The 23,763-nt window shown below is 44.0% G+C and overlaps 1 protein-coding gene across 2 annotated transcripts in view; it reads left to right on the top strand.

Moving 5' to 3' along the window:
* The window catches only part of PEX1 (peroxisomal biogenesis factor 1), a 628,515-nt gene that overhangs the window by 314,942 nt on the left and 289,810 nt on the right, over positions 1 to 23,763 (top strand). For both annotated transcript variants that reach the window (XM_078663649.1, XM_078663648.1), the window contains exons 15-16: positions 7,114 to 7,280; positions 16,480 to 16,614. In XM_078663649.1, the coding sequence (XP_078519775.1) occupies positions 7,114 to 7,280; positions 16,480 to 16,614 (302 nt within the window). The remainder of the gene's footprint in view (positions 1 to 7,113; positions 7,281 to 16,479; positions 16,615 to 23,763) is intronic.

Raw genomic sequence — 23,763 nt, 5'->3', positions numbered from 1 at the left:
TGGAGAGTATCTTCTACGTTATTTTCTTGACAAAAATATTTCCCTAAAATATTTGCAGAAATATCTTTTAACCTGTTGATCAAATCTTAATGAAATTGTCTATGTTGTTAAAAAAATTGTTGTAAAGTGAAAACCCCAATGGCAGAATTCTCCGGGCAAAAAATTATCTCTGAAATATTCCAGGGTGCTCCAAATGATAAATCCACTCTCTCCTTTTTAGGTCGAGCTGGTGTAGCAGTGCGAAGTCCAGCGAAGCATCTTTTGTCATCCACTTCCTGGGAATGTGGGACAGGGGATGTGCATGCGCAGGCTATTCCCCCATGTGAGCGCGCACGTTCACCCACACGCCGTGCTCATCTCCTGTCCCACATTGCCAGGAAGCGGATAACACACACACACACACGCGCACATACACAGCCACGCACGCACACCCCCCTCCCAGCCCACTCACGGGCTCACACGCACACACACAGCCACGCACGCACCCCCACCCCACACACGGGCTCACGTGAACACACACAGCCCCCCCACCCCACTCACCGGGTCTCTCGGGCTCCTCTCGTCCTGCGGTGGTGGCGGCTGCACGGGCTTGATAGGCGGCGGGGGCAGGCACCGGCAATGTGCCTCGAACCCCCTCCGCTTCTCTCCCCATACTCCTGGCGGCAGCGGTGCAGGCTCAGCAGCAGGCGGGGCTCTCCCTTAGCACGGGAGCCCCGCTGGGTCACACGCTGGCTTCCTCCTCGTCACAGGAGCGCGGGATAGGTTCCCGTACGCTTCCTGTCTGTGCTGGTGGCCCCGCCCTCAAGCAGGCAGTCCCGCCTGGCTTCCTGTGTCTTGTCTATAACATGCTGTGTACTTCCAAATGGCTCTCCCGGCACTGGGACGGTGGGTTAGAATTCCAGATCAGTTGCCTCCTGGCTGGAGTCCAGGTCAGCCGGTCCGAGCGCGTCGTTGGCATTACTTGAGAAATAAACTTTTATTCTGAACTTCAATCGTCGGTCTGTTACTTCCACAATCTCGCGCTCTCCTTTGCCTACCGCAAGTCATCCTTCCCGATCTGATCACCCGAGTCTGCATCTTGCCCTCAGCAAAAGGGTATTTGCACAACTCATCGAGATAGGAAGATAGCACGGCGAGTTAAAAGCACGCTGCTGACGCGAGGAGCCTTGCTGGCTTTAACCTTCAATTTGAGCAAGGTCATCTCAGCGATCCATCCTCCTGAGTCACAGCCAACTGGGTAATGGTAGAGGCTATTATCTATAGGACTTACACATACCACAAATGTGACATAACCTTCTTTATAAAAACATTTATTAAGCGCATTTAGACAGTTGATATGTGGATAATCAAAAAATACTGTAACTGTGAACAGCTAAGAATGAAGTATGTTTATGTTACACCGTACAATTTAATAGACAGTATTACTGAAAGAGTGGCATTATTTAGGTGGCATAGAGTTGCTTTGCTTGTTGAGAGTTGATACATACAAAAAGAAGGCTGTGAATGAAGACTTTCTACACAGTTTTTGGACGCAGTAACTTTTGAATTTTAGGCTTTGAGTATCTTTCAACACGTTACTGTTAGGCAGTCACCAAGTACCAAATTTGGAGCGTGAAATGGGAAGAAGAAGTGTGGGCGGAGTTCGGAGTAGGGAGACTGCAGGTGGTTTGCCAAAGCGGGAATTTCTTTTAATGTATCCCCATTATAAGAGCGTTACGATACAAAATATATTTCCGTAGTTGTGGTCGCCGTTTCACCAAGAAAACAAGCTAGTTGGGTGGACTGTGTTTCTCGGCGCTAGTCATGCTCAATGATTATTTTGACAACAATAATGGCACAACCCCTGCACGCTGCTTTCATAGAAACCGTGGCTCCCTTTGCCTGGAAAGATAATGCAGCGAACATTTGGCGGCGTAGCTTAAGTAGATTTAACCATCAGTAAATTGTTTTCTCTCCTGTATTTTCCTTTATTCCCCCATAACGGTCTTTCTGCATTTATCGTATTTAAACAGAAAATAATGTGAAATTGTTTAAAGAGAACATTATGTGAAGAGCAGATTCCCCCACCTATATCGTTCCAAGCGCTGCTGCCAGTGCTTTTTTGTAAAAAAAAAAAACAATAAGTGCCAGAGCTCTCCTCAGGAGGCCACTGCAGCTTGCACCACACATTGTCCCTGCCATGCTGGCAATGATAGTAACAGCACATCTTCTAACCATCACACGCCTACAAGTGTGACCATTCTGACTATTTCAGGCTACCAAGGCTATAGGAGCGGCTTGGACGGCAGGTAATAGTAATTTATGTATATTTAATTATTTTTAACTGTTGTTGTGGTCATCTCTAGAGTAGCCAGACTGCACCACCTTGTGGCAGACTGTCAGAGGCCCCGGTGTTGACAATAACATGCTGATGCTGAGCACTGGACACCACCGGCTGAAATGAAGCACTGCGCTGAGGTTGGGCACAGGCACTCATTCTTTTACAAATTAAGCACTGGCGGGAGTGGGCGGCCCTGATGCAACTGGTGCCCCTATCGCCCTCACTCTATCTCCCTCACTCAATCTATCTATCGCCCTCACTCTATCTATCTATCGCATTCTATCTGTCTATCGCCCTCTATCTATCTATCGCCCTCACTCTACCTATCTATCACCCTCACTCTACCTATCTATCACCCTCACTCTACCTATCTATCACCCTCACTCTACCTATCTATCGCCCCCACTCTATCTATCTATCGCACTCTATCTATCTATCGCACTCTATCTGTCTATTGCCCTCTACCTATCTATCACCCTCACTCTACCTATCTATCGCCCCCACTCTATCTATCTATCGCCCTCAGTCTACCTATCTATCGCCCTCACTCTACCTATCTATCGCCCTCACTCTATCTATCACCCTCACTCTACCTATCTATCACCCTCATTCTACCTATCTATCGCCCCCACTCTATCTATCGCCCCCACTCTATCTATCTATCGCCCTCAATCTATCTATCTATCTATCTACGATCTATCTATCTATCTATCTATCGATCGCCCTCTATCTATCTATCTATCTCGCTCTATCTATCGCCCTCACTCTATCTATCTATCTATCGCCCTCACTATATCTATCTATCTATCGCCCTCACTATCTATTGCATCACCACAACATCACTCAGCACCACCACAGCATCACTCAGGGCACCACAACATCACTATGCACTACCACAGCATCACTGAACGCCACAGCATCACTCGTCGCCCCCACAACATCACTCAGCGCCACCACAGCATCGATCTGTGCAACCATTCAACAACAATTGGTTCAAATATGTTCTCTCAATGTTTCAAGCTTTATTACAAATGTCACAAAAAGAGGTTAATATTTCACTTCTGTTCTTCGATTTTCGTCACAATAAAATACACTGAACATAATCTTCACAAAAGTTATTTACAAAAGTTTAAGCTATTGCCATTATAAATTACAATAACTTTTATTTAAGTATTAATTATTTAAAAAAATTAAGCCATTGTTATTTGTAATATTAATACATCTAAGTCACGTAAATACAACACATATTGCACTACAAATGCTATAGGTGTCACATTTGCGAAAGTTAAAACTATTGGCATTGTAAATGACAAAGCTATTAATTTCGCTATTTTCAAAACCAACACATAAATAAAAAAATTGCCATCTACAATACCAATAGCTAAAACTTTCCTAATGCGAGAACTATTGCATTGCAAATGCTTGTTAGAATGAGTGCTTCAGCAAAAATCCCTAAACATGGACTTCTTACCTTTTAAACTGTCCCTTATGTTTACTCCTGACAAGAAGGGTCACAGCAAGCTTTTGCTCACTTTTCATATATACAGCAGTCTATTGTGACCCTTCAAAAACTGGTCTATTCCGCTCTGCACTGCACACCTCAGCCTCAACCACAGATTCAGACCTCCTCATTTCCACTCCGAGACCTCTGGATCAAAAGTGAAACATAAACAGCTGCATATATAAAAATTCCACTCCTACAGAGGTTCCTCCTCTGCTGTCACACTCCTAATGATTTAGAAAAATGCATGCTCATAATAATTTAGTGATTCTTAAAATTGCGTGCACGTAGTAGATCAATACAGTGGCATGATCTCTCTTGAGACTAGGTCAAAATAAGTGATATGGAGGACAGTTTCATGACCTTTGCTATGACATAGCCAAAGGGTACTAGTAGCCTGAAACATTAAGGGCTGAATTGTAGCTGAAGTAAGCTGGACAAGAACTATGTAAGAACTAAAAGCAAGAATGGATTGGAATGCGAAGGCTCAGTAGGTACTGGGTATTTTAAGGGATCCCTGATAAGTTCCCTGCAGTGGCTAGAAATAGATGGTATTTACCGCATATCTACGTCCTTATTGGCCAGGCAATTTATTAGTTTTCCGGACGTGTCCCCCATTTTGTAGATTCTAAACAGAGTGGTAGCCTGGCTAATTAAACTTAGTCTTATCATTTGTTTCTCAGCTAATACTGTGACATCTATATTGCTAAAGACCAGTTGAGGAACAGAAACCCTGCACCAGTTGGGAGAGGCCCCCTTAAGGGGGTACAGAAGGCGCCCCTGTTGCCAGGACCTGCTAAGCTGGGTGCCTGGGGCCTTGGTGGGGCTCTGTGGTGGGGGCGTTCTTCGACATACAGACCTACAGGAGGTTGGCCTTGTTCCAGTCCGGAGGCTGCACCTTGGAGACCCGAGAGCAGAGTTTGCTGGTGCACAGGGGCCGAGTGGTGCTGAAACGTAAAGGTTCGATGAGTGAGACCGGTTTGGGGCGCTGCTGGTACTTGGCCCTGAAGTAGTGGTGGTTGTCAGCGCTTCGCTCCAAAGTGAGACCACCGGCACGCTCACCTGGGCCGGCTGTGGAGGTAACAGGCTCAGGCGCGGGGCTCTGTTCCACAGCCGTGGGGAAGGTGGGAGCAGGTAGATGTTGAAGGTAGCCCGACTCTCCAAAGCAAATTCTGCCACTCCAGGCCAATGGGATGCAGCCGCCCCCTAAAGTGGGAGTGTGTCGACATTTGGCTCCAATCAGAATGGCATACCCCTACGGCCTTGTGAATCATTATGGGGAAGGTAAACATCCTGCATCCAGACTTTGCAAGTCCATATAGACAAATGCATGTGGCCGGCGGGGCCTGCTGACTGGGAAGCCCCATCGGCCCTCGTCAATCACTTGACCCACATTCTGCTGGCGATCCAAGACCTAAGATCTTCGCTTGAGGGGAAGATGGGTGAACTAAAAGTGGACATGTTGCTGCTGGGGCAAGATTTGTGCAATACAACAGCAAGGCTAGCAGAGGCTGAGAGTTGTATCTCAACAACTCAGGATATAATACATACATTGGAAACCGCTATCTCTGGACTTCAGAAACCTACCCTGAATCTGATGATGCAGAGCGTCCGCAAGATGCAACAATATACACATTGTGGGTGTCCCGGAGGGTACTGGGGAGACATTCCCAACTCAATTTGTCGCCACCTGGCTGAGGTCCTGGGTCCCGAAAGAGGAGCTATATCCATGCTTTGCGGTGGAGAGGATGCAAAGGCTCCTGGCATGGAATTGCCTTGCCCTATAACAGCCTGCATCTTTAACTTTGCCTGTTGCGAACCAATCCTCAAGGCCTCTCTGCAGCAAGAGACTCTGACGTGGCTCAGCCCGAGTGATGGTTTTCCCTGACTACACACTTAAAGTTCAACAGAAACTACGCATATTTCTATTAGTTAAGCAGAAGCTGCGAGCGCTGCAAATTCAATATATGTTGCTCTTCCCTACACAGCTGAAAGTGATATACCAAAGCAAGACCCTTTTTTTCAGCACACCTGAGTGACTTGGGCATGGCTAGAGGAGCGGCTCTCTCCCGCGATCTGCGCCTGCCTCGCCAACTCGTGAACTAGGGCATGTCCTCACCCACTATAATAAGATCAAAATCTTCATGGAGAAATTACAAAATCTTGCGGGTGTACCGGTTTCTAATGGTTAGCACACCTGTCTCCTTTGACTTTTGGGCAAATGACTGACGATGATTGGAGGGAGGCCTGTGTTTATCCCCCCCACTGCGAGACAGTGATTGCCTCACAGTTTCAGTTAATACAGAAGAAATACCTACACAGGGTCTATTCTACCTGGGAGAGACTATGAAGATGAGGACGATGGACACACTGACCTGCTTGTGCTGCTGATTGGAACGGGTGACTTTGTTCCATATAGTTTGATCGTAGGAGGGATTGGCCCCCTTCTTGGAAGGGGTTTTGTCCTGCCTGGAACGAGTGTTTAGTTGGGTATTGACCTGGGACCCTAAGTCGGTTCTCCTTCACACTACAGATGAGCTAAATGCGGACAGATATCGCAGGGCCCTGCTGTGGCTGGATCTGATGATAGCGAAAAGAGACATCACCGGGGTCCGGAAAGACAGAGTCTTTGGAACAGTGGAAACCTAGCCTGGTTCGTTGTATGGGCATGGAGATTCCTGTCTGGCCAGAGGTTGCCCACTCAAACATTATAAAATATGAGCTGCTTGGTGGCCACAATCAGCGCATTGTACTTAAGAGAGTCGAAAATCCTTGTCATACCCTGGACATGGAAATACGGTCTTATGAGGGCAAGACATAAAGTGGGCAATGGGGAGGGAGCATTTGGGCGAGCATTGGGGTCTGAAGGGTTGAATACTGACTGGACTGGGTAGGAGGGGAATCCGCACTTGTTTTTCTACCCAGTGCCAATAACGTGAAACGCAATATCATAGGCTCAATTAGTCACTCGTTTGCTCTGTATTCGGTATCTTCCACGTGTCTGGTGTGTCAACTCTGTATAAAATCAAATAAAAAAATAGCATAAATACACAGCGTGAGAGAAGTAAGTAAGCCTATAGGAGTATTTAGAGCACCAAACGAAGTCAAATCATACTTCACACAACTTGGAGACCTTCTTACCTTTTATTACTGGTTGATGATGTGAAGTGTGTGCATTGCTAAGGGACCCAAAGCATCACTGTGCAAGTACTTGCTCAACACCTGTTTTAAGTATCGGATACGTTTTTTGTTATAATTGAAAACTTTTTTTTTTTTTTTACTTTTTCACTAGATTTAATTTTGTCAACAATGGATTTCCAGAAAGCTCTGAAAGGATTCACCCCCTCAGCCTTAAGAAATGTTAACCTTCACAAACCAAAGGACTTTGGCTGGGACAGAGTTGGCGGCTTACATGAAATTCAACAGACTCTTGTGGATACCATTCAGCTTCCTGCAAAGGTATACCTTGATTGAATTATTCTCCCTCCCCCTTTTTATTTAACAAAGAAAGTCATTTATTTAAAAGCTTGCTGCAATATCACACATGTTCTTGTTAGTTGGTCTTTTACATCATAATGTTTTCTTTCAGTTATTGTCTTACTCTTAATGGTGCCACCTACCCAGTCTGCAAAAGAATGATACTTGCATGTATTTCATATGTTTAAAATATTATATATATATATATATATATATATATATATATATATATATATATATATATATATATTTTCATATTCCAAAAGAGCTCCTTCCGAGATACTGGGACCCACAAGGGTTGGCGCAAACTCCGGCGGAGCGTGCCGGTAAATCACAATCCAAAGTCTGTTGAACAAAGTACACCTTGCGCTCTCAGGAAATAAGGAAACGCGTTGTATGGATTAAACCTGTTATTTCCATTTCGTGGTATTTTCCTTATTTCCTGAGAGCGCAAGGTGTACTTTGTTCAACAGACTTTGGATATATATATATATATATATATATATTTTTTTTTTAGACATATGCATAACAACAGATAACAGGGGAGACAGCCTAGGAGAACTCCAAATTTGTTAAAATGATCCATTATTCAGTGGGTATCATTTTAGCAAATTTCTATTCAATCTGCATTCTCACAGCTGTTTTTGCCTTTTTTGCGGGCATTCTAATCCTTACCCTCTCTATTTGTCACCCCAAGATCTGGATATTTAACCACAAGGTTAAAGAAAACAGTTGTCATTGTTTTGTCATTGCACTGAATTGATGTGATTTACTCATATTTCTTCATCCTTGCTCCTGCTCATCCCCTTTTGTCTTGCTCAATGTCTTTAGTAAATCCTCTAAACGTTCAGGATTTCAAAAATGTTGTCTCTCCGATTTTATTTATTTATTTTAAAAGTTTTGTATAGCGCGAACAAGACCCCGAAGGGTATCAGAGCACTTCACAGTAATGGAAGGGGGAACAAAGTAGGGGGACGTTGAGGTAAGAGAGGCTAACCTGTTGAGCTAATAAAATTGTAGATAAATGTGAGCAGAACGTAACTTAAGAAGGTAAGGCAAAACGTTACTTAATAGGTAAGGCAGAAAATCATGGACATTACAATTGTTAAGAGAAAAAAAAAAAAAATTTCATTAGGATTGTTTTTACTTCATGTTTGAATGCTGCTGTGTAGGGGATTCTGCGAATTTTCAGATCTTAGGTGCCGCGCCCGAGAAGGCTCTGAGTCTCATTTTCTATTTGCGAAAGGTCTGCGGTTTGAGTAGCAATGAGTTTGCACTTCTGGAAGGTCTGCCACCACCTGATAATTCCAGTTTTTGAGCCAGGTATCCAGGTGTTTTGAAGTGGAGGGCTTTGTGCGTCAAACAGGCAATCTTTAAATGTTTTCTTGCTTCGTAGGGTAACCACTTTAGAGATCGTAAGGCTGGGGAAATGTGCTCATTTCTTTTTGTGTCAGTGATGAGTCTAGCATCAGCATTCAATGAAGCCCTAAGCGGGGCTGGGGTATATTTGGGGAGGCCACAGAGCGCTGCACTTTAGGGCACTCTGAGTTTTTCCAGGTAAATTAGTCCTCCTATACTAAGAATTGTTCATCACTACATTCAGCCTTTTTCTCTTTCTTATGGTTTCTGGTGCAAGATTTAGGAACACTAGAATAAAGTTGCCTTTATATTGAAGTTCCCCCTACTTCCTCGCAGTTGGCTAGATAGATCCTTTATCTCTTAAGCGTTTTACCTAGAAGGTGGAGGTTGGACTCATACCACCTTGCTCTGATATTAACAGTTTGTTTTATCATGTTATACTTGTCAACAAAAATAGGATCTTTCTCCTCGCCTTTATTCAATGTGCCTACAACTTAATATGCGATACAAAAGGGGATGATGGACGGAGCGTTTGAGTAAATCAAACACTCACCCCCAGTCAACTGATCTGGGTTTAATCCATCACCATTCTTTAGCCCACTCAGCCACCCCATTTCAGACATGGCTATATGCAAATCAGTCTGACCCTGTGCCTCATGGGAACAGTCCAGCCCGAACTGCCAAGCCATGTCTTCCATGGACCGGAAACAAGCATACTGGGACCGGTTTCGGATTCATAATCCTCATCAGCCAGCTATCTTGAATCCAGTGCCCATGTGAGCAAGGGACTCACGTCTGAGCATACCCTGCCACACTTAGGGCGAACAAAGCGATACAAAAGGGGATGATGGACGAGCTGGGGTGGCGGAGTGAGCTAAAGAACGGTGATGGATTAAACCCAGATCAGTTGACTGGGGGTGAGTGTTTGTATTGTCAACGCTCCGTCGATCACCACCTTTGGTTTTTCTACAACTTAATATGCAGCAGATTGTGCAGGGCTGTCTTCTGCGGTCCCAATCAGTAGGCCCCACACCCTGATCTAATTCTGCCATTTTTTTAGTTTTCCTGTAATTCCAGCTTGCATATGCTGTTTTTCCCGGCCTGGGGTCACCAGGCAAGTTGCAATGGCCCGAGCAGTATACCCCGAGCAGTATACCCCTTCCATGGGCAATAATACTCCAGGCCACTCGTAATGAAGGCCCACAACATCTTCCATCGAAAAAAAATATATTTTTACTTTTATAAGTAAATGCAGTATTTTGGTGCAATCCAACAGAGGATGCATATTAAGAGCACATCACTTCCCATACAATCTGAGAAAAGCAATGAGAATATAAATGAAGAAGAGAACTTCTGACTTGTATACAATTATCACTCAACTAATTTACAGGTAAGCTCCCAAAATCTTCTACACATATCACATTGTATTTGTAACGTAGCAATTGACAACATTATTCTTGTAATTTTACCATTGGATTTCAGAGTTAAGCTGATAGTGAATGTGTCTGCTGGGAATGCAGGTGTTTTGGTATTGCCTTCTTTAGTTAAGGGAATGTCTGCTGTTAGGGCCAGGTCCATCAATGTTGCAACTAGCAAAATGGTAGCATGTTAGCGTTCTAAACTAAGGGCTCAAATATTTCAATGTGTTCATGGTTGCATCCCTTGTGTATATCTGTCTCTTAGAGAAGGAGAGGGGGCAGGATAAGGCCTCTTCTGTGGGCAGGAGGAGAGAGAAAATATTTTTGGGGCCGAATGTGGGCCGCAGACCCTGTAATTAGGAAGGATAAACTGGATGATAAGCGTAGTTATTCTTTTTAAGATTCCTAATCACTTTTCTAGGCGCCTAATCATGTATCTGCAGGTTTGTGGAGGCTTCAGCAGATTTGGTGAGACTTTGGCTGATTTTTTGGGGTGGATTTTGTTTTTACATTTTCGGGCACCTGATTGTGGTTATTCCTACTGCAAAAGGTTTGTGATGTGATGGAGAGGATGGTTTGAGAATTTTTGCAAGCAAGCATTACAGCTGAAGTGATGTTTGGGTTTAACTGTATATCTTTCTTAAACCGGTTAGCTTACCTTATTGATAGCAAATCGTATGATTGCGCTGTGATGACATACGTACCCTGGTCGCATTACGGGATATTAGAGTTAGAACCTTGCTTTCCTAAGTGCCATACTGCATCCAAATTCAAGCTCTTTGTTAGAATAATGCTCTTAGGGTGGCCATATGACTAAGCTCTTATGTGAATATATTGTTTGACATATATCTAGTTATGACTAGTTAGTGTTTTTGGCTATATGAATTATGGCAGTTTTTCTAAATCTATGAATCTAGGAACCTCCTGATAAACCAAATTGAATTCATTCTGCACTATAGAAGACATGATGTATTTGTTGTCTAGCTGTCAAGAGTTTATCTCTGTGCTTTTTGTATTTAGAAATATAAGATACATGCAACCTTTGTTTTTAGTAAATGAAGCAACACAAAGCACTAGGAGGTCCGATTACTTAGAAAAGTACTGCTGGCTATTGAGAGTCCCTGACATCACCTTGAGAAGTGAAACTCATACATTTAAGGTTACTCACTTCTCTCATGGAGAGAACCAAAGGCTTGTCAGCTTCCTGAGATTCATACATATAGAGTAATAAACAAAGGACTTAGTTCACCATCTCTCAAGAAACTACTCAGTTGAACTATGTAGTTAATTTATACAAAAGAGACGGTTAGTCATCATGGGCCCCTTTTCCCACCTCATTGTTCATAATACCAGGTCACACTAAATTCATTTGTTTGGTATTTCCTTTTTAATGCAGTGTTTACCAGTCACGGACCTTACTAGTCGAATTTCATGGAACACAAAGCCTTAATCATTTTATATCCGGATTCAATAGTTTTCTGGGATACTAAACTGACCATTGCAGACTTACTTTCACTGCTTGCCAAGGTATAAATTAGTGCGCCCAATAAATGCAACAGAGTATCGGTTTCATCCATTTGAGCTCTTTTGATTACAAACCCTGTCCGATCTTAGTGATTTTGACTACAAGTCACTCCTTTCAGCGATCCAGTAAAACCTTTTAAAAACCGTTTCTGAGAAGTTATGTAGTGGGATAGACCTGTAACTATTGAAGCGCCATGGGTACTTAACTGGTTTTAATGTTAGCAATATATTTATTGTTTCCTATGTCACATGGATGTTTGACACCTTGGAATACCACTGAACGAACCATAGAGCTGTATGGCTAATGGATTCCCTGGAGTTCCATCTGCATTGGCTACCTTGTAGGTTTTTTGGTCAGAGATTGCTACTAATATTTGTCAAGACCAACCTCTGTCTCTGTAAAAATGCCTTTTATGATCTGTTTAAAATTGTAGTATTCGCATCCTGAGAGCACTTGTCATCTGTTCCTTCCTTACATTTTCTTGGTTAGATTGTCATTAACCAAGCACACTGTGTTTATCTTCCAGTTATATGATCGCCCCATATAGAAAAGCATTTTTTTAATCTCTTATTACCTTATAACCTAAGTGGATTCAAAGTTTAACTGAAATACGTATCCTTTTAACCAGTCTTACACATTTAGTATCTTCCAGCAGCAATATCAGATCCACTGTCAAAATTAATCCACCATTTCTGTAGTACTGACATAATTGCTGGATAACTTTATTAATATTTGTGCAATCACAAGGAAAGCTCTAATTATGAGAATGCCAAACTATTTCCTGAAAAGATCTTAATCATTCTGCTTTAAGAATGTAGTAAAGAATACAAGAAAATGGGATAAATGGAATTGATTTCAGCCACAGGTAATTACACTGGCCGCATCCCATTTCAAATTAAACCAATTCATATGCAAATCAGCCTTCATCCTGCTACAACAGGAATAGACCAGGTTGAATGGCCTAGCCAGGTCCTCTCTGACCCGCATCACAACCAACCGAAGACTGGTTTTGGGCTAGATTGTTGCTATTTGAGAAGGACCCAGGCTGATTTTATATGGATGGGTCTAATCTGAAGTGTCATGGGGGGCAAAAACACAATGGACTGGTATGTGACCTGAGTAATTACCAGTGGCTGAGATTAATTTAAGCATACACTCTTCACTTTTTTGTATTCTTCATTATGAATGGACTAAGGCAGTTAAAACAAACGTTGCTTACGGTGTGGCTATATGCAACTGATGCATGGCTTAGATACCAAGATAATCTATGAAGAATAAAGTACAAAAACCAGAAGTGTGAAACTTGTGAGATATCCAGTGGAGTTTTGTTCTACTGCTTTAAGATGTGATATAGTGGCTGAACCATGAGATTTGCATAGCTGAGAGGTTTGTGACTCTCCAGGGGGTTACTAGGTGCTTTTTCTGTTGTTGAAAACCTAAACTGAAGTATAATCGCTTGTTAGATGAAGGGATAGTTCTATACTTCATCAAGAAATGACATACAAAATGCTATGCAGGATATTTTGTAATGTCAATTCAACACTATACCTGAAGAGGTTGCTGAGCAAGTCCTAAAAAGGCCAACATTTTTAGGGTGATTTGTACAGTATTGCTAAAAGAGGTTATAAGGTTGTGGCCAGGACAATAGCCAATAATCACTTATGTTTTTGAAGCTTTTTGAAGTTGGGTTTAGTTTGAGAGACAGCCTACAGTTTCATTGTATGAGAAATGAGAGTGAAGTGGTGATTTGAGGTTGCAATAAGTCTGTGGGAACTGTTAAATCCAAAAAGATACCCTGTCAGAGATGAAAAAAACGAATTTGCCGCCCCAAGGGACACAGGGCTCTCGGCAACAAGGAGATGATTCCTCACCATGCAGGAGAACCACAGTTTGACAACTGCCCAGGCGAAGAATGAGGTCCAATGCTACATGATGTAGCTCAAAACAATTCCGATGGGGCAAGATGACAGATAATAGTAAAACATGAAGGAAGGGCCATTTAAAAGGGTTGTTTAACGAGGAGAAACAGACACTTCACTTTATAACATTGTTGTTAAAGGAAGATGTTCAACCCTAAAAGGACCAGATAGATAAGCCCACTGCCTGCAGATGTTATAAGGGAGCTTCTAAAGAGCTTTTGCTCACTATATTCGCACTGGACTATTCACTTCAAAAATAAGGGCTGATGGAAATGCGGTAGAGGATCAAGAAAATACCTCTAGGCTGAAAACTTAGTTTGATACATTGAAAGAAACTGTCTGCCCTGGGTTGCATAACTAGAGACGTTGCTGCAGAGTTGGTCAGACAAATTCGATCTGACAAAACCAGGGCAGAGAATGGGATGAAGGTAAGCTAAGGCCATATTCGACATTTTGACAAGAGGTTAGAACTAATGGAAAACTCATTAAGAGCCTTGAACTTGATGGCTTATAGGAGTCCCTGAAAAAGAGGAGGATGGTGGCTACAGAGGATTTCTGTTCTCATGACTACTTGGACTCTCCAAGAAGGTGGACATAGAGAGTATACTCACTTGCTAGCAACTGAGGACACTAAATGAATGTCAGTGAAGGAGGGAGCAAGTTCCTTTCTGGGGGTTTCCCAATTAGGGTTCTGAAAGAGGAATACCTGAGGCACAAAATCCTGGTCATGACCCAACTTAATAGCTGAATACAAATGAACGGGAGCCAATATACCTCTTTCCAGATTCATCCCGGGCCATGGATAGAAGGAAGAAGACCGCTTCAACACTTGAGGAATGATGTTGCAACAAGAGCTACATAAGCAAAAGTACTCATAACTGTACAAGTATCACTTTCAACTAAAAAATATACTTATTCTGGAATGCAGAGTGTCCGAGAGTTATTAGATTCTGCACAGCAAAACATACTCTCACGACATGCACCAGGAGAACCCAGCCACTTGAGCATTGCCCGGCCATCGAAATCCACACCTGATATAACAAACGATATGTGAGGTAATTCTGTAGTAGAGGGAAATGTAATTAAAATATGTAAGTTAGCTGATACAGTTTGCAAACTGAAGAAAATCTCATTTGAAGACAACTGCATAAAAAATTGATTGGATGACTCCTGCCCTTACGATAAGAGTCAGTGTTGGACCAACTTTATTATCACTGCACCTGACCTGGCGCTCTCATACCATTCTCTTCATCCCCCTACATTTCAGATTCTTGGTTAACCCATCTGTCCTATTCACCGGCCCTGAATGTATTTTTTTCTCCTTCACTGTTTTGGGTCATTTGGTGTTCCTGAATACCTCCAGATGCAGGGGGAATGAAGGTGGGGGTAAGTGGTACACAACAGACTGATCGCCACCAAACTGGTAAGAAGCACTACCAAACTAGAAAGGGTAGAAGGGTTATTATGCATACTCTATATAAAGTTAATTCCTCTTTTTTGTCTGAAGAGGATTTTATTTGTTTAGCCCCTTTCCCTCCCTTTTTGTAACACTGCTATAATGCTAATAAAATACATCTAACTTAAATAAAGAGATTGTGACGGGTTATGATGTATTTCATTCTCTTCCTTCTGTCCCTCTAACTAAACGCTATCGTCAAGCAGAGACATGTTTGTTGTGGAGCAGACGAAAGGGGTTTCACCTAATTGTTTCTCGTTGGAGGACAGCGTTCTAATGTTGTAAGAGAATAGGCACTTTTATGTGCTTGAGAATCAGCATGTTTAGTTTGGGAGTAAAAACAAAAAAGTACCAAAATATAAAAAATGCCTACCTCTTTTATGTTACCCCCTCCAGAAATTGAAAAGGAAGACTGTCACAGTGCTCTGAACCCATGACAGACATTGCTCTGAGGAACTGCAGGATTGGTACTTTCATGTCCCTGACTGAACCTGACCTGTGAAATTTGGAAATGCAGGATGATTTCTTTCATGTCCCTGTCTGGAACTGCAGTATTTGTACTTTCATGTCTCAGTCTGGTCCTTCCGGATTTGAACTTTCATGTTTCTGCCTGGAACTGCAGGATTTGTACTTTCATGTCCCTCTCTAACCCTGAACGGTGCTATGTGGAACTGTGGGATTTGTACTTTCAGGTCCCTGTCTGGAACTGCAGGATTGGTATTTTTATGTCCCTGTCTAACCCAGACAGTGCTCTGTGGAACTGCAGTATTTGTACTTCTATGTGTTTGTCTGACACTGAGTGTGGTCCGTGGAATTGCAAGATTCAAAGTTTCATGTTCAGCTCTGACACCAACTATGGTTTTTGGAACTGCAGGATTCAGACTTTCTTGTCCCTGTTTGGCAGTCCCACAGACCACTCTTTAGGCTTAATATAGGAAACTGGTATTACCTTTGCAAACATCTCACATTTAACCTCTGTGCAGCCCCAAGGTTTTATTACCAGGGCCTTAGCTTTGGTATGTTGCCTACTGCTGATATGGAAAGTTACCTGCTCTTCCGACCACTCTGTGGCACCAGTGTTTTCCAGAGATTTGCCTTTGGACAGCGTGACCCTTCTTCAGAGAGGACTCTTTTCCATCACAGCTTCTCAGTCAAATCATCTCCACCAAGGCATGTCGTTCATGAAACCTTTGCATCTTCATCTGATGGAGCACTGGAACCAGGTTCTGGACTGCCAGCCCACATACAACAGTCCCCACATCTCTCCTTCCAGCATTCAGATGCCAGCATCACAGCCCTTAACTGCTGCCCCCTTCAGCCAGTCACAAGCGAAAGTCACAGTCACCACAGATAGGTGGGAGCATGGGAGATTTATCTGTGCTTCAGTAGAAGACAAAACTTGTTTTAAATCAAACAACTGTTTTTTTCTAAAGCATTGTGATCTGTTTTTTTCCGATCAGTATCTGAACAGGTTAACATGACTAGTGTTTCCATTTCTTTTTAGTATCCAGAGTTGTTTGCCAACCTGCCAATTAGACAACGATCGGGTGTGCTGCTGTATGGGGCACCTGGAACTGGAAAGACACTCTTGGCAGGTGTAGCCGCCCGAGAAAGTGGAATGAATTTTATTAATATAAAGGTAAAACACTTAGTTTTGATGTGTATTAATGCTCTGCTCAAATGTGTATCGATTTATGAAAAGTCACATTAAGGACAATTGAAGATCTTGCTGTAGGTTTCCAAATTCAAACTGTCCTAAAAGTCTATCTTTCCTTGATGGATTTGTTGTATGTCCAATTTCCAGTTAGTCACATCTTGCTCTTGTAAAGCTATGTGGAGCTTTTGTTAATTGTAAGAAAGCCATTACATATAATAATTTGTTGTGTGTAAATGTTTGAGTTTAGCCAGAAGGTTGCGGGTTTCAATGCCAGAACAGTCAACAGAGACGTTATTTCTTTAAAGTCAATATGTCTCATATTGTTTTGGATGGTAGTAATTGATATTTCAGTTACATGACCTTGCACCAATTTGGGTGCAACATTTGTATAAAAGTATGTTGCTGCTGCTGTCGACGTTACTATTCTTATAGTTGTTTCTATAGGTTCTTAATATTACTCCAGTATTGGAACTGCTATTGATACAAATGCTTGAATCATTCCTGTCATCAAGATGGGAGTCCCACAGTATATTATAATAGCAATGCAAAATTGAAAATAGGCTAGAAAGGCCTAAGCCCTCTTAATTCTGCAACATACCATAGTAATTGTTTGAAAAAAGAGACCAAACATAGGTTTCAACTAATCAGATTACCCTACCCTAGTCTAGAACACTCCGGTGAGAAGCTCCAGTACCTCAGATTTTTTACAGCACGTCGTGCTAGGGAGTCTCCACTGAGCCCTGCTCAGTTATCTTGTTCTACAGTGTTCCTAGGTTTCAAAACCCTTTCATTGCTTCAGAAAACCTACAGATTACGTTTTGATTCATATTAGGTCTGTATTATTTCACCTATATTCTGACTTTGCCATGTCCGATAAAGGCCCTGTGCTACTTGTTTAAGAAGAAGCTCAATACAGATGACCCTCATAAGGACTGCATTTACCGCATTTATTGCCTTTATCCAGGTAATAAGGCTTTAAAGTCTAAGGTATGTCATACCCTTTCTAATAAAACCTTCAGACCATGAGAGGGCGGCTGTTCATATGGCTTCAGAAACTTAAGGCAAAGAAGTAGTCACACGTCTAGTGACGACAGAGAGGAGAAATCTTCATCATCCTCCAGGAGTTCTCACAAGAGGGAGAGGTCTCCTCGTTCTCACTCTTCTCTTGAGTTCCAAGAACACTCATGGGCCTTTCAGGCGCAGCCCTTCTAAATCTTAAACAGAGCTCAAGGAGAAGAAATAAAGGTATACTTCCCCTAAAAGACCATAAAAAACAAAGTTGGAGCTACCTGCACCATTCCTTCAAGAAACCTTCGGTTCCACCTGCTGACAAATCGCAGATGAGAGACTCACCGTCGATGAGACCATTGTCGTAAACGAAGAAATTTACAGCGTGGCCGAGGGTAAATGCTGCCAACCTTGTATCCACATGGTCTCTGCCTGCAGCTGCTTCCTCAACGACATCCTCATCGATGATCCTTCTGCTTAAGCCGTCAATGCCCAAAGTCACTATTCCACCATCGATGATGGCACTTCGCTGCCTGTATTGCCAACTTCCACCACGACAACTTTGAAGATGTCTGGTCTGTCGAAGGACACCATGGTTTTGCCGTCATTATTTACGTCCTTGATGACAACGCCCTTGACAAATCCAGTCGACGAAGGAAAGCTGCAAAAACAGGGGAGAAAAAAGGCACTTGATCCCTGGGTACACTTCTCCCAGCAAGGTGTCACCACTGCTTCCATCCTAGCTATTAGAGGAGGAAGATCCTGAGGATGAAGGTCCTTTTGGGTATGCTCACAGCTCTTCAGAATTAAACGTCAAATGCGAATAGGAAGATTATGATGAGAAAGAATAGAAGGGTCAAGGTTATTACGGTCCTCAGGAGCAATATCATCCACAATATCAGAAGGAAATGGTATGCCTGCTTTCCTCACTTGTTACAGATTTACAATTGATGCTTACCGATTGTAGGGAGCGTTTTCCTCCAACGCCTGCTATCACACCAGTCTGTCCACCAGCAAAATCTCTACCTATACCTCCATCCACTCTGTAGCAAACCCCACTATTTTTGCCTACTTCAACCCGTCATACACCAAGTTGGACTTGGCCCTTTTTGCAGGATCATCCCAGAACTTTTTGCCTTCCTCTGTATTTTTTCTGACCTGTAGTTGGTGGTTTTAGGACTCTGGGCACTTTATCACTGCTGCTCAATGCTAACGTGCATGTGCTCTCTATGGTAAACTTGGTAAGATTGATCTACACGTGTTTGGCATATTTAATTTACCTGTCAGTTCCTTGTACAGTGGTATCCCATTTGGCTTGCAGCGCTGCTTGCGCCACCCACCAAAGTAGCCTTTCAAACCTGCAGGGGCTGCACACACTGTTTACTGCCACTGTGTTGTGGCACATAATGTGGTTACCACCTCTTTGACTCCCCTTTTACTACATATCAGTCCCCCTAAGGTAGGCCCTAGCTAGCCCTATGGGCAGAATGCGGTGTAGGTAAAAGGAAGGACATGTGCCTTAACTGTGTGGCATGTCCTGTCCTGGTAGTGACAAATAGCCTATTTGGTTTCTCACAGCTGTGAGGCTGTCCTCGCATAGGGATGCATTAGGTATTCCCTGATATGTGCTTCAGTGGTAATTCCTGACATGAGAGGGGTAGCGTGATCAAGTTTGGTATGTTTGGAATAGTGGTGATAAATGCTGCGTATTGGTGTTCACGGATTTATTATCACTATTTTAGAAATGCCACTTTTAGAAGTTGGCATTTCTGTGTGCTGTGTGCCTAGGGCCTGCCTGTTGTGTATTGACTGTCTGGCCTTGAAGTGACAGGGGCTGGGGATGTGCAGTGGCTGCAGAGTCTTGATGAGTCAGCGCTAGGCTGAATAGGACTGGTCTGCATTTGGAGTGGTGGGAGGAGTAGCATCTGTACCTAAATAGTGTTGTGCCTGCCTTCCACAATGATGGTTCCGACGCCTTGTGGTGTGTCTGGGACCAGGGCTCACACTTACAATGGGGAGTGTTGTGCACTGTAAATATATTTTAAGTGCCCCCCAGAGCTTGTTTGGACTGGGCTCAGAGTCCTGTGCCAGCAGAGCACAAAGACTTTGTGGACTATAAATATTGGGGCTGTGAACCCATGTTTTTTTAGTTTACTTGGAACTGAAACACTGTGTGGACTGCAGTGTGCCAGGAGCAACCGCCGTAGGACTCAGCTACTGCCTGTTAGGTGGTTGGAGGGGCTGTCCTCTGCTGGGAGGCCCTGCCCGCTGGCCTGCCTGTGCCCAGCTCTGCCGTGTGGAAGACAGGCTGAGCGCTTTATATTCCTCTTGTTGCCTAAAAAGAAGAAAACCTGGCAGAAGCGATTTCTGCCTGCAAACGGTGTGCGTAGGACGCTTTGGAAACTCTAGTTGTGAAGCACATGGGAGCATTGCTATTTGCTCCTTTTATTGAGCGCTGCCTTGTAGGACTTTCTGTGTCCCTCTTTCCTGAGGGCGCCAAGAGAGCAGCTTTGCCTACTGCCCTCCACCAGGAGTTGTGACCGGCAAGGGAGGGTGGAGCCTTACTGGCACGCTGAGGTCAGCGATGTGTTTCCCCCACCCCCCTTCCGTGAGGAAGAGTGCAGTATGCGACCGCCCCGGAGACCCGGTTGCTCAGCAGCCACCACGGAAGGAGCGTCAAGGGATTTCTCTTGATGAGACCCAGCCTTGCCTGTGGGCAGGGCCACGTCAAGGGAGGAGGTTCCACCCTGAGAAGAGTGGAGCTGGGAGACGTCGCTCTGGGCTTCCTGGCTCAACGGGGTCCACCCGGAATCCTTCAAAGGCCTGCCAGCGGCCGACGAATGTGGCTCCGGTCGCTGTGAGGCGGGGTCATTGCCCATTTTGAGTCAGTGCAGAGGAGGGGGAGCAGGAGGTCGGCTTCCCTCCCCAATTGATGCCCTAGACTGGGGAAGGTATCCCGTGAGGGGGATGCCGCTTGGGCCACCGTTGGTCCCTGCCGTCATTGGCCTACCGCATTGGTGGTAAGCAGCCACACCACATGTTTGTGGGGCTGCCGGTGGCCACTTTTAGGTGGAGGGGACGGAGTGAGGTCTCTCCGCCTTCGGGGGCATTACTTTATTTTCAAGTGTGTTGTACAAGGAGTGTAGGAGCACGGCCCTAGGTGGACCTGCACCTCACCGCCCTGATACTAAGGTTACTATATGTGTCGTCTTGCCTTACAGTAACAGGGTACTGTTTATTATATCAGGAAGTGGCCTGTAAGTGTAGTGATGGTGTTATGCCTAAGGGGGGCATGATGCACTTGTAATGTGTGCACGCTACAAGTACAACAGTGCACTGGAGATAATGTGTATCCCATGACCCTGCTTATAATTCATGTGTCATACTGTGCAGTTTACGCCTAAGAGGGGGGGGATGTGCTTATGGTATTCCCTAATATGTTCACGCTGCAAGTATTTACTATGATGCACTTCTAATTGCACTTCTAATTATGTTTTGCCTAAGCTAAGTGTACTCCTACCAGTAGCCACCAGTCCCTAACTGTACTATATGACAGTGGCCCGATTGGCCTCAGTGATTTATGTAATCCATGTGAAGTCATGACTAGTGCCAGTGCCACAGTGTAATATATGTGATTGCGTTCTAATGTGTTTTTTATGGATAATACAAAGGCTATTTTTACATAACCGTGTGTGGAGTTTCTTTTGTGGTGTGCCTAGTGTGTCGCTGCTGTGTGAGTGGTTGCGCAAACGCTTTACACATTGCCACTGGGATAAGCCTGACTGCTCGGGGGTGCGCAGGGGTTATCGTCAGCGTGTAACTCCCTTGCCATGGCTAGAGTGGTGTTTTCTAACTGGCTTAGGCGCATGCCCTAGCCAACCAGAAATCCCATTTCTAACACATCACAACCTAATCTTCTTCACAACCCTGCAACTTCTGATGATGACCGGGAAGAAGGCGAGCTCCATGGCACCCACCAAGGATTGGATGATTGTCTCATACCCACGCCATTGTCTCCTTCTCCAACACCACTGGATTCCCCACTTGAAGACATTGGGGGTTTCTACAATTTGTTTTAAAGAGCGGCAAAGAGGTTTGATTTACCTATGCCCACTACGCAGATGGACTGCTTTCTTTAGGATTTTAAAGAACCGTTATAGGAGAGCAGAAGTGCCATGCCCATTGTAAACTACAGCTGGAAAGAGTGCTTAAAAGTCTTGACGACTTAAATCACAATAACTGCAGTCCTTCCCCGCTTGGATAAAAAGTACAACGCTCCAGAAGAGGGTCCTACTTGCTTGACTGGTCACCTTAAACTTGATTCAGTTATCTCACAGGCTGCACAGCACAGATAAAAAAAACATATGCACTGATCACAGCGCCTCCGGACAAGAAGGTAGGCGCCTTGACAACCTAGGGAAAAGATTTTCATCCGTGTCGGCGCTACAGTTAGAGCAACAAATTCACTTACTGTTCTTGGTCGGTATGATCGCCAAATGTGGTCCAATATTTCACCGTATCTGCATCAGCTTCCAGAGGACAGTAAGGCAGAGGCTAAAAAGATTCTTCTGGAAGGAGAACACACTTCATTGAAGGTGATTGATTGTGCTATGGTCATTGCCACTACTGCATTTAGTCAACTTGCTGGTGCTGCTGTGTTATGCCGCCAGGGTTGGCTAAAGGCTACTTCATGCAGGCCTGAGGTCCAAAACAAAAATACTAGACCTCCCTTTCAATGGGAAAGCCCTTTTCAGCACGTGGATGAAGCTTTACAAGGTATCAAAATGGATACTGACACAGCTAAGTTGCTGGGGACTCTTCAGTATAGGAACATGCCTTTTCAGGATGCCCGAGGAAGAGGCCTTTCATCCTACAGGGGAGGTAACTAGCAATATCGCTACCCCGCTTTCACTTCTTCCTTACAGCAATTTCGTCCACAGTACTCCCAATACCAACCACTGTCAGCAGCTTACAGTCAACCTGCACCAAGAGCTTGACAGGGCGTCAAGGCAAGGCCCATTGCCAATGATCACATACAGGCTCTGGCTATTCACCCTTTGTCATCAACCAAGTTAGGAGGCAAAATATCTGCTTACCTCCAATGCTGGCATTATATAGCTACAGACCAGTGGGTCCTCAACCTTATTGAATTTGGCCATACTCTAGAATGTCTTCAAACCCCACTTCACCTCAACCCTCTGTTCTAAGGCATCTACTTCTTCTCAAATTAGAGGTCATGATAATGCTACAAAAAGGAGCAATAGAACCAATACCTGCATCACAACGAGGAAGTGTATTCTTCTCCAGTTTCTTTTTGGTCTACTAAAAGTTCAAACAATGGTGACCAATTTTAGACCTGAGGAATCTCAACACCTATTTCAAGAAACAGTCCTTCCGCATGATGACTTTACAGGACATTCTGTTGCTCTTAAATCAAGATTACATGTCAAGCCTCAGACTTCAGGATGCATATTTTCACATCCCCATCCACCCATCCCTCAGGCAGTTCCTACAGTTTACAATAGCCTGGAGCCTTTACCACTTCAGATTCCTTCCTTTTGACCTAAAATCTGCTGGTATCTGCTTTTCTAAGAAAACAAAGGTGCCAAGCATTCCTGTATTTGGATGATAGGTTGGTCAAGGCACCATCCATTTGCGCAGCACAGGCATCTACTGCGGCTTGTACAACACTGTTCAACATGCTAGACCTTACCCTGAATCCAGAAAAGTCAGTCTCCTTCCTTCAAACATGATCACGTTCCTGGGGGCAACACTCGGCACGCCGCTCAACAAAGCATATCCGTCTCCGGAGAGACAGTTAAAACTAACTTCCTTAGCAGAGCTGATATGAAAAAAGGGTATCTTTCAGTTCTCCTTTACAAATCTCTATCGGGGATGATGTCATCCTTGTTCTATTCTGCGGTCTAAGTATGTGTACCCTCCAGGAGGAACTTCACAAGCAGTGGCTATAGGCAACTGGATCCTTTGACGATCTACTCACCAAAACTCCAGCCTTTGTCAGCGCCCTATCACGGGGGACACAGTGAAAAAATCTGTCTGTTATGCTGTCCTGTAAACACATAGAGGGGTGGGGAGAAAGAAACCCAATACAAACGAAAGACA

Source organism: Lissotriton helveticus, chromosome 10, assembly GCF_964261635.1.
Source record: "Lissotriton helveticus chromosome 10, aLisHel1.1, whole genome shotgun sequence".
Taxonomy (NCBI): domain Eukaryota; kingdom Metazoa; phylum Chordata; class Amphibia; order Caudata; family Salamandridae; genus Lissotriton; species Lissotriton helveticus.
Note: the sequence above shows the minus strand (reverse complement) of the source record. Positions and strands in the feature narration are given on the sequence as shown.